The sequence below is a fragment of the Marmota marmota genome, unplaced genomic scaffold (assembly GCF_001458135.2).
Source record: "Marmota marmota marmota unplaced genomic scaffold, marMar, whole genome shotgun sequence".
In the NCBI taxonomy this organism is placed as follows: Eukaryota; Metazoa; Chordata; class Mammalia; order Rodentia; family Sciuridae; genus Marmota; species Marmota marmota.
In genome coordinates this window covers 3,478,958-3,496,252 of record NW_025999932.1, presented here as the reverse complement: position 1 = coordinate 3,496,252, position 17,295 = coordinate 3,478,958, and the positions used below count along the sequence as shown (strand labels likewise).

General features: G+C 50.6%; 1 protein-coding gene across 4 annotated transcripts in view; it reads left to right on the top strand.

The window, feature by feature from the left end:
- Myo16 (myosin XVI) overlaps window positions 1-17,295 on the top strand; it is a 420,601-nt gene that overhangs the window by 194,806 nt on the left and 208,500 nt on the right. For all 4 annotated transcript variants that reach the window (XM_048800642.1, XM_048800640.1, XM_048800641.1 and 1 more), the window contains 2 exons: window positions 635-752; window positions 7,929-8,076. In XM_048800642.1, coding sequence (XP_048656599.1) covers window positions 635-752; window positions 7,929-8,076 — 266 coding nt within the window. The remainder of the gene's footprint in view (window positions 1-634; window positions 753-7,928; window positions 8,077-17,295) is intronic.

Here is a 17,295-nt window from a genome sequence, read left to right as displayed (position 1 = left end):
GGGAACTGCGCCTACCCGGCTCCTGTCTTGAGGAAGATGCTCTTGAAGACTTTCAGATGGTCACTTTCGGGAGAAGGCTTGGCACCATGGCCATCACAGGTGCTGTAAGAAACAGCCTCGCCCGGATGGATGCTGTGTTCCTGGTTCTGTGGGAGAAAGCTGTTGGAAGGGGGCAAAACTGCAGTCAGGGGAGGCTTACGTGGGGTCTCTGGTTGAACAAGTGTGCGTGGACAGTAAAGAAATCTGTGCCAGTGTTCGCATAAGTTTATTGTTAAAAATAAGGCCCAACTAGGGCTTGTCTCAATTCTCATGCCTCCCCTCCAAGTCCTCAAATGCTGTTTTGGTCAAGTTTGAATTTTTGAATAACCTTTAAGTGTGGGTGTGTGAGTGATTTTTCTCCCGACAGGTATGAATGTACCATCCATGTGTCATTTTATTAACAGTGGCCACAAATTTGAGGCATCACATACTAATAATTTGCATTTGGGGAACAAGTAGCCTCAAAATGTCAACCTGGTGTTGGAAGTGTGGTGCCTGTGAGATGAGGGAACACTCCTGCCCCTTTGCCGACTTAGCTCCTCTGTTTCATTTTTAGATTCTGAATATATGGGTGACATTCTCCCTCCCGCTGCAGGTCACATGCATCTTGGAAGCCTTTGGACATGCCAGGACAACACTCAATGATCTGTCCAGTTGCTTCATCAAGTACTCTGAGCTGCAGTTCTGTGAAAGGAAGAAGCACATGACTGGAGGTGAGTGGACACGGGAAGGCAGAGCCTGTGGGACCCTGGAGATCCATGGTCACCTTCTGTCACAATCTTTTTTATTTTCCGTACTTGGATTGAACCCAGGGGTGCTTTATCCCTGAGCCATACCCCGAGTCCTTTTTACTTTTTATTTTATGACAGGGTCCTGCTGAGTTGCCCAGGCTGGCCTTGAACTTGGAATCCTCCAGCCTCAGCCTCCCCAGTTGCTGGGATCATAGGCATGTGCCACTGTGCCTGGCTACTTTCTGTCACATTCTAAGTAGGTACCCAGTGGAGGGAAGCTGTCCATAAAGCATCCCAGAGAGGAGAGCATCTGTATCTCATCGCAGATGTGTTGAAAACCTCCTGCCAACCCTGCAAAGCTTCATTGCTTTAGAAGTAGGTGGAGACTCAGGCACATGCAGCCGGGGGAGCCTGTGAGCCTGAGATATCCTCACGTGCAGGGTCAGGTCCTGAGTCTGAGATATCCTCACGTGCAGGGTCAGCCTTTTCAAGCCTGTAATGTAAAAACTATACAATGTGGAACCAAACGAAAGATAACTGACTCATACTTGCTGCATGTAGAAGGGAACTCAGATACTTACATAAATCACAATTTTATAAGATTTCTTTAACACATTTCTTTAACTCCATTTTGAATAAAACCAAATCTGAATTTTTAGAAAGACTGAATTAAACAAATCCAAACATTAAAATAATCACCCAACAAAACTTAACACAGAACCAGTCTCTTGGTTGGTTTAAATAATTATGTGTATTTTATGAAAAATTCTCATTTAAACTTCAATTAATTTGCCAGGAGTGGTGGTGCATTCTGCAATCCCAACAGTAGAGGGACTCAGGCAGGAGGATCACAAGTTCGAGGCCAACCTGAGTGACTTAGCGAGACCCTGTCTTAAAATAAAAATAAAGGGCTGGGGATGTGGCTGGATGAGAGAGTGCCCTGGGTTTAACCTCCAGTGCTGGAAAGAGATTTTTTTCAACTAACTTAGACTCTAATTGGAATCTTACCTCCTTCCAATCATGCAAATTAATACAAATACATTCGTTGGTGGAATGCCTAATCTTGGAGGGACTTTATAAGATCTGCGAGGACGCAAATATTCACTAATTATAAATGATTTTTTAAAGAGCTCAGATGCATTTAGCTTTTTCAAGATACCTGTTTTAGTCAGCTTTTCAACTGCTGTGACTAAAAGATCTGACCAGAACAATTTTAGGGGAAGAAAGTTTACTTGGGGGCTCACAGTTTCAGAGGTCTCAATCCACAGACAGTAGGCTCCATTCCCCGGGGCTCAAGGTGAGCAGAGCATCATGGTGGAGGGAAGTGGCAGAGGGAAGCCAGTCCCATCAGGAAGCAGAAAAAGATAGAGATTCCACTTGGCAGATACAAATAGAGACCCCAAAGCCACGCCCCAATGCCACCTCCTCTAGCCACGCCCCCAATGCCACCTCCTCTAGCCACGTCCCACCTGCCTTGATTACCACTCAATCCCATCAGGTCGTTAACTCACTGATTGGGTGAAGGCTCTCACAACCCAATCGTTTCTTCTCTGAACCTCTTGCATTGTCTCACACATGAGCTCTTGGGGGACACCTCACGTCCAATCCATATGTCCTCCTCCATCCCCTACCAGAAAGGTTCGTCTTGACTGTAATCTAAAGAAACACCTGGTTGCAGCAAGTGAAGGTAAAGATCAAATTTCTGCTCAGTTAAATCTGGTAAATGATGTGCACACAAGAGAAAGAAGAGGACTTTTCTTTTGGGATGTGAAGCCAGAGGCAAAGGCTTCCATTTCTCAGCAGGAGAGCTGTTATGCCCTTGGTCTGCAGCACCGGGTCCCAAGGCCACCTGCCTGCAGACCTGGCCCTCCACGGACAGGACAGGCCTGCCTTCTACTTACGACCAGTTTCCTCTCTGAGATTTGAGGTAGGTGTGGCCATGCTGGCTCAGTGGGCAGAAGACCCCAAGGACAGCAGGCTCCAGAGTGAAGGGTCCGCCCCTTGCCACACAGGCCTGTGGCCCCAGGACCAGCGCTGTTGGCAGTTGGTTGGAAATGCAGAGTCTCAGGCCCTCTTGTGCCTGCCTATCACATGTGGTCACCAAGGCCCTCGGGGTCCTGCTGAGTGGTGAAGGTGGAGAGCGCCCTGCCCACGCAGCCCTGACCAACGCAGGCCTCCTGCCCACACCTTGGCCAGGCAAGGAGCGCATCTGGGCATCAAGAGAGTTGCTCAACCCAGTGCTCTTTACCCAGGGGTGACAGCCACTGGCTTCTGAGAGTGGGGGCCATGACTCATTTGGCCCTTTTGGTCTCCAGGAGGACTCTTCCTTGCCTCCTCTCGGTCTCACACTTGCCACCCATCTTTCTGTTCCTCAGCTGCGGCTGCCAGGCACGGGTCTCTGCCTCTGTGGACACATGGCCTTCACCCTGGCTCTCCTTAAAGTACACCAGTCACATTGGTTCGGACCCAGCCTGCAGTGGCCTGTTCCCAAATAAGGTCCCAGTAGCGGGGCTGGGCTCTTTGGTGTGCCCTTAGGTAGGACACAATTCAGCCTGCAGCCAAGCCTGGGGGAAGAATTTTACTCTTCCAAAGTATCTTTGGTTTAAGGGAGAATACTGTCACTGCTCAGAAAAATAAGTATTGGCCACTTTAAGAAGCTGCATGTGTGATGCTTTTAAACTATTTAATATAAAGACCCTCTTTTAAAAAGCTGAGGCTCAGCCATTCTGATTGATCTCCCATTCAGGTCTTGTGAGTTTTAAATGCTCAGTACAACAGGTCTCCAGACTGTGGCAAGGCCGCGGCTCAGAGGCCACGTGCACGAGGCACAGGTTGAAAGGCAGACTCTGCTTCCTCAGGGCACCCACTCATCCGCTGGGTGATCAGTTCTTGCCCGTCTATGCCCGGGGAGTGATACCTTGCTGATTTTAGGGCTGGGAGATGCTGGATGTTTCCTCACCGTTGCTGTTAGTAACACTTTTATAATTTAATGCCAACACTTCCTTTGGGGCTATGACCACGCACCATGACACAGAAGATATAAAGCTCTGTTTTATGAGACATCGACAGTAGATAAAATTCTTTCCGTTCTGGAGTAATATAATTAATAAATAGCATTGAGTCTGGCTCTGGGCCCAGTGTGTTTTTCCTTCCGATTCTGTGTTTGACAAAGCAGCTGCTCCCAGCCCACGGTGTGCGCGGCCCTGGGGGGGTCTGAGAAGCACTGACCTTGCTCTGCCCACAGCCAGGTCGGTAGAAGGCAGCCGAGGACCTTAAGGAGAACTTTGCCAAGAAGTTCCCCCAGCCCTGGGGCCCCTCCCTTGAGACTTGGGCCACTGTTCTTATCCTTCACGGTTTGTGATTTCGTTCAAGAGCGCAGAGGTCCCCGTGGTGTGACGAGGGGACATGGTGAAGCCTGTGCGGGGATGTGGTGGACTCCACGTCCCCCATTCTCCTCCCAGGACCAGAGTATCCATGCGGCTGGGCTTCCTTTAGGGAGCACAGTGGGGTTGCCTTCGCGAGAGAGGAGCCTCTTCCAGTCTTGGGGAGAAGCCTCTTCCAGGTGCAGCGGAGGCACATCCCCGGCCACCTGCTCCTCCGAGTCACCAGCTTCTTGATGCTCAGCAAGTGTCCAAGGTCCATACTCCCAGTGGCTCTTGGCTGTTTCAGCCTAGCCGCTCCTGTCCCCGCTGTCCCCAGTGTCCACAACCTAGATTGCAGGAGTCCAGTTTGAGGGTTGTTCCTGTGAGACAGCTGGGCCATGGGGTCGGCTTTGGCACAACCTAGGCTCGATTACTGGTTGTGGGGCCCGTGCCAGTCCCTCCTTCTCTCTCATCCATGCAGCTGGACTGAGCTCGCCTCTTCCCCTGGGCGGGGTCCAGCTGCTCGGAGTAGCCACCTTTGACGGCCACCGTCTCTCCTCCTTCCTGTAAGAGCTGTGGTGGTCTGGCTCGACTGCCTCCCAGGGGGACACACCCCGGCAGAGGAAGCAACTGCCAGGCGACCAACAGGGCATTATCGCCCTAGCGCCGTGTGGCCCCTGCCCCTGGAGTCCCAAGTCTCAGTCCACAATGGACTTTCAAAGCAGAATCCTCTGTTCCTCCATCACACACCTGAGATGCCCACCAGATGGTTTTCAAACAACAATGGGATTTCTCCTCCTGGGTGTTCCTTAATGAAGAGAAGGCTGTGCACCAAGCCACCAAGCACGGAAGGAGGGCCTTCAGAGGGTGTCCTGCAGGGCACCTGGGGGCAGGGGTGGCTTCTTGTGCCTTTCCTGCTCGTCCCTATACAGCCTCCTAGGGAAGGGCAGTGGAGACTGGGAGGCCACCGGTCAGACTCTCACCGTCCAGAGTGTGTGCAGTGCCAGATCCAGGCCCCACCTGCACTCAGGGAGGTCCAGAGGGGAGGTTTGCAGGAGCCAGCGGGTCCCCACCTTGCTGGGGGAGCTGGAGAGCACAGTCCTAGAGCAGCCTGGCGTGGCCCTGGCTCTGCCTCCAGCTCGGCAGCCTCTGGCAGTTGCTTGACTTCCTCTGGAGCAGGGTCATCACCCCGAAACCTCACAGTTCCCATGAAAAGCCAATGTGTTAAGTGGTCTCCAGTCCATTTTGTCCAGGTGTCCCAGACAGCATGTCAGTTCAATGTCCTCTTCATAGGACAGCTTTAAAAGCCAAAATGGTATCGCCCCAGTGTTCTATTTATTAGGACTGCCTAGTTCCGTTCTTAGTGATCATAAAGGACATCTAAGTTCTGGGTCATGATTTCCAAACTATTTTAGTGCAGCTGGGACAATTTCATGGACATATTTGCAGAATTGAAAGCCTGGGACTGAATAGGTTAAATCACCCCCTTTTTCTTTCCCCTTCGCCTTCAAGTCAAATCTTACATTCTCTCCAGAAAAGTGCTGGAGTTAGCTACAAGAGGAGAGCGAGGGACCCAGTTTGGCTTTTTTGTGTTTTCTCTTTGGCTGTTTGTGTTTTCTGTGTCTGAAGACCCCAAATCTATTTAACTTGAAACTGAATTTGCTTAACGGCAGGAAATGCCTTCCGATAGATAGGCTGAGCCATGCTACCTACTGGGGAAACTTAAACCTTCAGAGTTAGCACAAATGATATGGAAAATAAATAAGTGCCTTTGCCTTGCACATTTTTCAGATCCTGATTTTGAAGAAACAAAGCAGAGATGTGAGCAATGAATACCCATTCTCACTATTATCATCAATCACCCTAATACTCCATGCTTCATTTGAGGCCCTCCGGAAGTTTCAGAGTGCTTTAATTGATCTTATCTCACATGAAGAGCAGCATCCTTTATTGCAATCAGCCTGGGCTTTGGGACAAGCCACTAGGTTGAAAGATGAAAGGCACATGGCAGGACTACAGGTCACCTGGCTCACAGGGCCTGGCATACAGTAGGTGCTTGGAATGGTAGGTCCTTCCTCATGAAGTCCAGAGGGGTCCTGAGACATTTCTATGTTTTCTTCCCTATATTGTGGGTGGGCAAAATGGCATTAAAGTGGTGTGGAGATTGGCAGTGTCTCATTTTGGGAGAGAATGGGTAGGTTTCATTCTCAGGAGAGCCCCCCCCCCCACTCTCCCACCTCACCTCAGTCTGAGTGACCAGGAGTCACGGGCAAGGACATGTGTGCAGGTGTGAAAGAGAGAGCATGGCTCTCTGCAGTGACAGGCACTTCTGGTGGCTGCCGGGGAAGAGGGCACAGTGGGCTTCCTGAGAGCCTCCCCTGCCCTGTGTCTCAGCGGCTTGATGGGTCGGCTGAGAGAGTCGGAAGCTGCTGGAAGTCAGAGGGGAGAATGAGGAGGCAGGGAAAAGCTAGCCAATGTAACCCCTTTGCTCTCGCGATGAACGGCAACGGGCAGAGCTTCGCAGAACGTCTATTGTGATAAACTGCATCACGTCTGCTCTGCAGACATGTGTTTTCATGGTACCTAAACATTTTGAGAAACACTTTCATGTACAGACACACATGAAGATTGCATGCATATCCCTAGTCATGACTATTTCTGACATAAGAGAGCTTTGGAAACATGCAAGTCCTGAGAAATCAGGACATCGGTAGCGGGAGGCTCTCCACCCTCACATGACGGGTCCTCTTGAACTTGGAAATGCACCACCTTCCTCATCTTATCTTGTATCATTTCAGACACAGCAGAAAGGGTGCCTCATCTCTGCTTGGGAAAATAGCAGTCTCATGACCACTGGGATAGGGGGCTGTTTTTTTGAATTTGCTCCCATCTAAAATCTCCTTCAAGACTTTTTTATTTTTTTAAATTTGAAACCCTACTGATTTGAATCCTGCTACTCCTCAGCAATTTTATTCGCTGCTGGAGATGAGCTAATGAGGATGATTAATAATCATGCTGCTTTTGAATCTAGATGGAAGGTACTGAAGGCGCTCCACGGCACACGACGTGGAGTCTGCTCAGTAGTGAGCTCTGCTTTCAGCGGAGTTGGAACAAGTCTGCATATAAGTCAGCCCTGTCTCCAGGTCCTCACCCACAGGCCCTCCTCGTACTTCCTTCTGGATCATGGCCAAGGGACAAAACAACAGTGTATTTCACACTAGTGTGGATTTTAAAAATTACCCTGTGCAGTAAATCATTTCAAGATTAATATTCTTAAAATTAAACAGAAAATGTTTCCAGCCAAACATTTATTTATGAAGAACAAATGAAGAGGAACAAAAAATCTTAAAATTATGACCTCAACTTGAGATTACTGCCCAATTCCTTCACTATGGAGACAGGTGCCCGTGGTGGGGGTCCTGGGGGATGCCCAGGCCCTGCGCCCATCCTTGTGTCTTTCTCTGATGCCGTGGAGCATGCAGCACAGAGTGAGCTGCAGTGTGACCTGGGGCCTTAGTTAACAAGAAGGTCTCAACTCTGTCCTGGGTTTGAACCCACAGATGCTGATAGAGAAAATAGCGGGTTGTGGGTGGGAAGGGGGCTGCTGGAACTCTCAGTGCCTTCAGCTCAGCACTTCTGTTAAGCCTAAGCCTGCTCTAGAAGACAGCCTGTTAAATTACAAACACGACTGTTGGAAAAGAAACTGCATTTTTATCTCTTGTAATGAATTAGGGAAATTTGTGGAAGCGAAGCTGTCAGTGCCATCTGACAGAATCCCCTTTCTTTCCTTCACCAGCCAGAATCCATACCTACATGCTGGAGAAGTCCAGACTGGTTTCCCAGCCTCTGGGCCAGAGAAACTTCCTCATCTTCTACCTGTTGATGGACGGGCTGTCCTCGGAGGAGAAGTACGGACTGCACCTGGACCGCGGCTGTGCCCACCGGTGAGTGGCTTCTGGGAGTGGACTTTGGCAGGCTTACACTGCCTTCTTATGAGGAGCAACTGTGGCTACCAGAGAATGGCCGGCTACCGTCAGGCGAGAACTATCCTTATCCCTGTCACAGGGCAAAACTGTTTATTGAATGCTTCGGTGAAGGTCTCTGTGTGTGTAAGAAATCGCATTTCTGTTTTGCTGCTTTTCTGGTCAGAATACCAAAATACAAGTTTGTGTGTAAACATCTCTCTTCCTTCTGAGTATTTTGGTATCATATCATATCAGTTTTGAAGTCCTGATTTTCGGTCATCCTTTGGAACAATGGGAACTGTCATTTAAATAGTAAGTTTTCATTAATGACAGATGAGGTTCCGTCGTGGGAACAGCAAAAGTGCCTGTGAACCAAGGCGCTGGTTTTCTTTACTGGAGGCAACAAGTTGTGTAAAAGGTGTGTTAAAGGGGGACTCTGGTCATGGGGGTGACACGTGAGTGGCCCCCACCACAGTGACATTCTTCTCAGGCACACCTTTCTGCTGCTGATGTGAGTCCCCACAGGCACTGATCAGATCTGAACTAGGATGAGAATTAGAAGCAGGAGGGGAGTAGACCCCACCCCGCTGAGAGGCTGGTGGGAGGAGGAGCAGGAGGATTTCACCTGGTTCCAGTGGCCGGGATGGGGACTGGACTCAGTGACCCGTCCGGCTGTGGCTGGTAGCACCCATCTGTAGTTCACAGCATGCTTGCGTTGGATCTAGAAGGATGGTATGAGTTTGCATAACTGTAAGAAAAAAAAAATTGTAGTAAAAAAGGTGCTAAAGGAAACCAACATGCCTACGTGCACACACATGTGTGCCCGCACGTGCACGTGCACACATACACGGCAGCTGCTTCACCAGCCTGCTTACAGTTAACACTAAGGCCAAAGTGATGGTAGAGAGGGCAGAGGCTCGGGCCTTAGTGACAGGTCACCCTGTTTCTCGCAGGCTTGCTCCAGTTCTGCAGAGGAAAGTCCAGTTGCTCCCCACGGTGCTGCGTTGATCTGTTCGTCTTTATCCCTGATGCTCCAGTGGGGGAGCATGGGGAAAATGTGGCTGTGGTCCAGGGCTGGGAGAGGGGTGATGGGAGGTGCTGTTCCACATGGGCTGGTTGGGGAGGGCTCCTTCAGGTGGCGTGAGGGGTAGCACCTGAGGAGCCTGGCAAAGGTCTGGTGGGAGTGTTCCCTTCAGAGAGAGAATGAACAGGGCTCAGAGGGGACAGGTGTGCACGTGAGGAAGCGTGAGGCCAGCAGGTGTGACCACAGTCGCACAGGTGAGGGAGAATGTTGGAGCCCAGGGGAAGGATGGAGTTTGTTCCAAATGCCTCTGCAAGTGGAGGGGGCTCTGGGTATGAACTGGTTTTCATCGCAAAGGCAGCTCTTCTCCATGGAGACGTCAATGTAGTGGTCACAGCTGGGAGCAGGGAACCGAGTGCCCATGGGGTTGTTGGGAAGTGGTACTGATGGGGTGGTATGTGGAGGTGGAAAGAAATGGTGAGGTCCAGATTGTGTTCTGAAGGTAGGAAGGTCAGGATTTGGGATGGACTGAAAGTTGGACTCGAGGAAAACAGTTTCAGAATGAATGGTTCCTGTGACCGCAGCCCGAGCAGCACGGGGCGTCATTCACAGGGTTGGTGTCTTGGTCTGTGTTTTTGTGACCTTAATGAAGTACTTGAGACAGGCTAAATGTGTAAAGAAAAGATGTTTATTTGGCTAGTGGTCTTGGATGCTGAAAGTCCACACGGTGTTGCACAGGCCCTGGTGAGGGCTGCCCCTGGCTGTGTCACCTCATGGCAGATGGCCATGGAAAAGCTTGTGTGGGAGCAAGAGATCACCTCCCAAGGAGGAGGCCAGCACGGAGTGGAACCAGGCTTCCCCCTTATGACTGTCCTCCAAGAACGAGCTCAAGTCCCAGAGCGCTGCCTAAGTCCTCCCAGGGCACACCCCAGGGACCTGAGGACCCCCGCTGGGCCCCACTTCCAACACCAGCCCCTGACAACCAGGCTCCTAGCAGTAAACTCTTGGGGGACGAAGCCAACCCGTATTCCAACCACCCAGAGACCATTTAGGAGGAGGGCACTGCTCCAAGGACCAGCTGCATCTGAGAGGCGGTGGAGCCCCCGGGGCAGTGAGCGCGGATCCACCTGGGAGCCGGGGAGGGTCTTCCCAGTGTGATGGGGTGATTCAGGCTGAACCTCAAGGACTGGTTGGGGCAGCCACAGGTTGTTGTCTGACCGTAACTGAGGTGTCCATGACTGTGAGCATGGGGGCAGGGGAGAAGAAATTGGCCGTAGACTAATGTCCTGTTGCATTCCTGGTCACCGTCATGAAATCCCATGAAAGGTCACATCCAGGTCTATAGACATGATTTATCCTGTTGGTGGCAAAAACATGATTTATCCTGTTGGTGGCAAAAACGTTGTCAAGAAGTTAAAAAGGCCCTGTCAGAATTATATTTTACTTACAGAAAAAGACTATTTGGGGTTATCTGGCCTCAACCTACAACAGAAACTTAGGCAAAGAAGAAAGCAGTAATACGGAAGTGTGGCAGCCCAGGCAGAAGTGATAGAGATGTGGAAACCCAGCTCCCAGGCCGTCAGAAATCCCATCGGTCAGATCCTCTCACTTTGCAGAGGAGAGAGTCAAGGGGTGAGAAGAAGCTCGTGCTGACAGGGATCTGCTGCTCAGCAGCGGTTCTGACAAGCCCACTGCCTGAAATTAGCTTCTCACTTTTCCACCCTGGGCCTCCCTAACTGGACATGCCCTGGGAGGAGGAGCACTGCATGGAAAGCCCCGGGCTGCGTGTCCAGGGTGGCCTGGAGGAGGGAAAGTGGTGGGGATTTCTGTCCCCAGCTGTTCCAACAAGCAGAAGCCCAAGCTCACAGCACTCAGCTGGTGGAGAGGTCATGTCCGTGTCTGTGCATGTCTGTGCACAAGTGTGCCTGGTGTGCAGACTTGTGAATGGTCCAGTGCTCCTGCATAGAGCAGGTGTTTGACTAACATGCACTGTGAACACCTCGTGGAGCAAAACTGCACTTTCCTCTTAAGATTCCAGATACATGAAGAGATCAGTTGGAGCATTTCCAAAGTGATCATTGCACAGAAAACTGTATTATTTAGCAATAAAACAAGCCTTTTCTGCAAGTCATAAAATATCATACATACAGTGCTTTGTGATTCTTGTGGGTCTTCTTATGTTTATAACAGCGGATCGTCTCACTTTTACAGTGTTGGTGAGGTTTGAGGTTCATATTGCTTTGATATTTGACTTTAGCATGGGGTCAAACCTTGGGTTAGTGGTTACGAATGTTAAGTACTGTGATTCTGGAAATTGACTTGTTTACCATCAGCACTATAGATCTGAATTTTCTGGCATTCTACTCTTTCTCAAAACTCCACCTTTCTAGCCTTTCCTTCTGAGTCTGCTGCTTAAAACTGATATCCCACGGGAAAGGAGATCCCTGTGGGTAAGGTGCTTAATACCGTGCTAGCCATGGGTGAGAGGGCCTGGGTACCTATGAGGCACAGGAACTTGCTGAACACACCTGTTATCAGGAGAGCTCTTACCATCAGCAGCACACCCACTTGCCTGATTTTCTCAACCACACGCTCACCCTTTGTATTAACTAGAGCTAGAGTGGGGCAGGCCATCCATTACCACCCACCCGTCTCTCCCCTCTTCACGCACTCCACCACGCAGCCTGGTCTTAAAGGAAGTTGAAGAAACATGACTTTGCCAGCTGGCTTCCTTCTAACATATCCTGTTTCTTCCTTTCCTAACAACACATTCCTTTGATGAATCAAGGTAAAATACATGTTTAACAGGAGCTGAGTCAAGGGCACACTCAACACTTATTTTCTGCTTCGTGATCATAAATCCAGAAAAAAAAATACCTATCACTATTATTTTACAATTAATGCTACAAATGTGCCTTTTTAACCTTGACCTGGTGTTTAGAATGAAAAGTTCTCAAACTATCACATAAAAACGTAGGTTTATGTCAGCATTAAATTGGGCCTAAAAATATTTCCCTTTTTGCATGATGAGGATGATCCCTGAAGAACAGAGGGACCCTTATCCCACTTCAGGATGAGGATGACTCTGAAGTGGCCATTGGCCCCACAGCTTGCCGTATGAAACAGTGTTCACGCCACTGTGTATAAGCATCCTCCTCCAGACTATTAACAAGGGGGAAGTCTCCAGTTCTCTGGTATTTTGAGGGGAGGAGGTACTAGGGATTGAACTCAGGAGCACTTGACACGGAGCCACATCCCCAGCCCGATTTTGTATCTCATTTAGAGACAGGATCTCACTGAGTTGCTTAGCCCCTTGCTTTTGCTGAGGCTGGCTTTGAGCTCATGATCCTCCTGCCTCAGCCTCCCGAGCCACCAGGATTACAGGTGTGCACCATTGCACCTCACTTACAGGTGTACACCACTGCGCCCCACTTCTCCAACATTTTAAGCTGCTGGGATAAGGCTGTGTGTGGAGTTCCCACAAGATGGCAGGCTCTCCACTGTCAGTTGGAAGCCAACCAGAGCCAACCACAAACCCCCAGCCGAGACCCACATGGAAACCAGTGCAGCTCCCTGAACATTTCTCCTCCTGTGTATGATTCTTCACTCTCTTTTCCTAGCTGTTTGTTTTTCAAGTACTATTTCAATTTGTTCTGTTTGTGCATAATAATGACATCTAGGAGATAAATGTAATTTACGATCCTGGATATTGAGATTAAATGAAAATGGCTTATAATAGCTTATCTTCAACTGCCTTTAGGCAGCTGTTGTGGATTTGTGCCAGAAGAGCTGGGCACCGAGTCCAGGGTGGCTTCTGGTCTCCTTCACAGGGATGGGTGGTGGGAGGGCTGGGCTGCACAGGAACCTTCTTTAGGGAGCTCAGGTCTTGAGTGGCACCCGGAAAGCCACAGTCATATGACTCAGAGCCTGTGACCTGTCCTGACCTCCTCACCTTGCCGTGGTGACAGGACGCGCTGACTCACCGGTGTTTGAACTGAGATCCTGCCAGCGCACCTGTCACAGGAGAAGAGAACAATTAACTCCCATCAAGGCTTGTTTTTGCTAAGGGATTATTTTGAATGTCGAACTTAACCCAGGCAAGTTCCATGTAATTAAAAAAAAAAAGAAAGCTGGAATGTTGCTTAAAGGTGATTCTTCGTAACTTCATGATGTAATAAAATGTCCACTCATCCCCACATTTTAGCCAGGCAAAGCTTGAAGTTGCTCCCAAGACAAAAACCGGAGGCAGGAAGCACTTGGACCTACTTCTAAGGGCTGTCATTAATAATGTACGTGAGAGTCACAGGGTGTGACCATGAATGGCTCACTTAACCAGGAGCCAGGTGCCATGCACGGTGCCACGTCCCCGAGCTCCGTAACCAGCAGAGTGCGTGCTGGCATCTGCACTGGACAGCGAGGAGCTGCAGACACCGAGGTGTCACCCAGGAGCCAGACCCGAATCCAGTCCCACTGTCTCCATGACAACCGTTGCCTCTACACCCTTGTGTCAGTGACATTTTAAAGAAAATGAAAGGGAAAGCACAAGGTCAGCATTTGCTTGTGTGTGGCCCTATTTGAAAGTGGTTCAGCAGAACTAATGACATTCTAGCATTTGTCACCCTTAGCTACTGTGAACAACAATTCCGCATCACGTTCGTAGCCAGGAGCATGATAAAGACGTTTGCACTGGCAGCCAGTGTTACCTCGTCTCGAGTTAATAACCCAGCAGCTCTAGAAGGGCAGGCCGGCCTCTGCAGAGGGCCAGGTGAGTTCCGCCATGCCAGGAGAACAGGCAGAGGGCCGGCACTGGCTCTCCTGCTTCCTGACGCTTCTGAGCCACAAGGGCCCAAAAGACAAGAGACTGGAGATTCGTGGACCTCACACCCATGCTCTGCCTGTGTCATGAGTCTTCCAAACCCTACAGGAGCATCATGACCATCCGAATCTATTCATAAGTTGAACAATACTGTAGAGAGTCCTGACTCACATCTCCCCTTGCCGCAGTCTGGCTGGGCACAAATCATGAGCCACTCAAGCAGGAACAAACTTTGTTTCTGAACTCCACCAGCACACTCCACACACGCTCCCCGGGAACTCTCCCGAACGCCACGCGGCTCCTCCAGGAATCACCAACTGGAAATCCCTCCTCCGGCACTTCCCCAACCAAGGCAAACTCTTCAGGAATCCCCAGGAGAGCTCAACCAGAACTCAACGCGAACTCCGCGAGAACTCAGAAGTCATCACCTTAATGGCTCGCTGGTGTCACCTCTCAACCACTACTTTTGGCAAAAATGCCATGCGTCATCCCGACTCGGCTGTGGCCCTCAACATCCCCTGGGGCAAAAGACTTTCTCTCTCTCTCTCTCTCTCTCTCTCTCTCTCAACTTGAAATGCTTTGTCTTTCTATACCCTCTGAGCAGAAAAAAAAATGGAATTCTCTTAGAGTGTGAAAACTTGCCCTTATCTAATCCCAAGTGGTGATGATGGCGTCAGTAACATTCAAACTGCATGAGTGGGTACCAGTCCCTGTCTCTCCAAGAGTGCTGTCCAGTTCAGCGAGGCGGGCATGTGTTCATGGGGATGGGGGTTGAAACTGGAGAACTCGTGCCTACCTGAGATCCTGTGATGACGCTTGGGGTTTACATGTGTGCGCAGGAAGCTAAAGTCACATCTGACCCCATGGGAATTAGGACTCGGAAGCTGACGCTGTGTGTTCTGGGCAGTCCATGGCTGTCTCTGAGATCGTGTGGGAAGCATGGGGGAACCCTGACACCCTCGTCCGTTGGCCCTGAGTTTACGAAGGGGCTGGACGCATCGTCACACTGTGTCCACGGCCAGTCCAGGACCAGGTGCCTCTTCGTGCTGCAGATGCCAAACAGCCTCCTGCTCACCTCTGGTTACCAAGTCACGTGCTGGGGCACAAGAGCCAGGGTTTGTCTGGGTCTCTCTAAACACCACTTTTCTGCCTTTCACACACTGAACTGGGTGAAGGAAGCCACAGGAGGCCTGTGACCCCTGGAGAGGAGGTGGAAGGGTAGGAGAGGCCTGAGCCCCTAAAGGCCCTGATTACACTTGGCTGCCTCCATGTGGGGGAGGGGGATCTGGGAGGAATGGGGATCACAGGGCATGTGACCCTGAGAGCCAGTAGGCTGAGCCGTCCCTGTTGTTAGCTGTCTCCGCCTCCAGGACAGGCGTTTTGGGAAGGAGGCCTGGAGAAGGCTGGCACAGGGCAGTGGGGGCCCTGGACCAGGCAGATAGCTAAGGGCACGGGGTCCTCTCTGTGCAGCATTGCAGACACAGAGGGTGGAGGAGGAGGGGGGAGCTTGACCCCACACTCCAGAGTCCAGCTCGTAGCCAGCCCCTCCATTGGACCTTCTGCCCTCGCTTCCCCAGGGACGCCATGCTTCTTGTCGAAAGCTCTCCACTGCCAGGTATTCTCTCTGTATTCTACCTTCCTAATTCCCTTCTCTCTCTTGCATCCCAGAATTTAGGCCAAGCCCCTTGGGCTGCTCCATCTTTGGCTTGTGGTGGGATTCAGCCACGTAGTGACCCCACAGTGACCTTCTCATCACTGAGCAGACGGGCCTTTTGTATTTGACATGAATCATTCCCATTCCAGATCTTCCCCAGCCAGCATTTGTGTACTTGATTCAGGGACCTAAGTCTGGCACCACCACACAGGGGCTACCATTTCATTTGCTAGACTATTTTTGTTGTTGCTCCGATGCTGGTGCCTCTTATTATCAAGCTGCTTTGGCCACAGGAAGAGGCCCCAGAGAATCTTTGATCCAGTAAAGGGCTTCGAGGTCCTCCCCCATCAGGTTAGGGCAGAGTCAGGAATAACCCATATGTTTGCACCCACGAGAAGTTCACACAGACGGGATGTGGCCTTGTCAGTCTGCCCAGCCGAGCGCTCCACACTAGGTGTGCAGCGCATCCTGAGAAGACGCACCATGGGATGGAGGCTGAGAGGCTGTGGGATGATGGAGTGCAGCTCCTTCCTGCGTGGCTCCTTCCAGGGGTGCCATCTCAACGGGACTCCAGAAACACCTCAGCAGCGCTGTGCTTCCTGAGTCAGGGGAAGTCAGTGGTGCTTCCTGCCTCCCTACGCCACAGAACAGCTTCCTCTCTGCGAATAAAACTCACTGATGGTTGCTTGGTAGAGTTGCCCTCACCCCATGGGCTGCAGGATCTCAGGAGACTTAGGAGAACCTCTGTGAAGGTCAGGCGACAGGATCCTGCAGCCCGCAGGGTGAGGAGGGTGGTTCCGCCAAGCACCCATCAGCCCTGATCAGCAAGTGCGGAAAGTCGGGAGCATGGCCCCACTGGCAGGGAGTCGGAGCGACCCGCTTGCTGATTTGCAGGTGCTGTGTGTTCTGTTGTTCGGTCTCGGTGTTTCCAGATGAGCACCTCCGTGTTGCTCAAAGAGGAGAGCAGACTCGATTGGTGGAGACCACGGGGCTGCTCTGTTGCCCCCCAGGGCATGAGCCAGTCGGTGGCACCCTGAAGTCTCTGGTCTAACTCCTTGTTAACTCGAATCAGCCTGTACGTGGCCGCGTGTCCTGTGGCATCTCTCTGGACTCTGTCTCTGGAGACTAAAGAATACCGGGACCTGGGGGGCAGGTGTCCTGTGGAATACCCTCCCATGGAGGAGAGAACCCTTTAGCTGTCCAGCTCAATGGTTTCTAGGGCCAGCAATGTCCTCTCTTTCCTCATGTCACCCTTAAAACATAGACTCTTGCCCAGTGAGTAGGCTGAAGGCCTCGTAAACTCTGAGGGTCAGGTTGCAGGTGCCCAGGACATGTGTGCACAGGAACACTGAGGAGAGAGAGGCTGGTTTTCAGTGGATCTGAAAGCAGAAGTTAGTGTATTTCCTCTTAAGAAATGAAGAGATTATTTCTCCTCAGTATAAATCCAGAATTAAGAGTGGTCTTAGGTTGTATGAAGATATCTGAGTTATCTGTAAATGTAGATGGATCACGTGTGTGTGTGTGTGTGTGTGTGTGTGTGTGAGACTGACAGACGGAGATCAGTAATAACTAAAGCAGTAAAACATGGCAAACAAGTATCCTTCAATCTGCTCAGGAAATGGATCATGGACCTCACTACAGCTCCATATTTTGACAAATTTAAGCACTAAACACTTCTCTGCTTACTTGGGGAATATTACTAGAAAT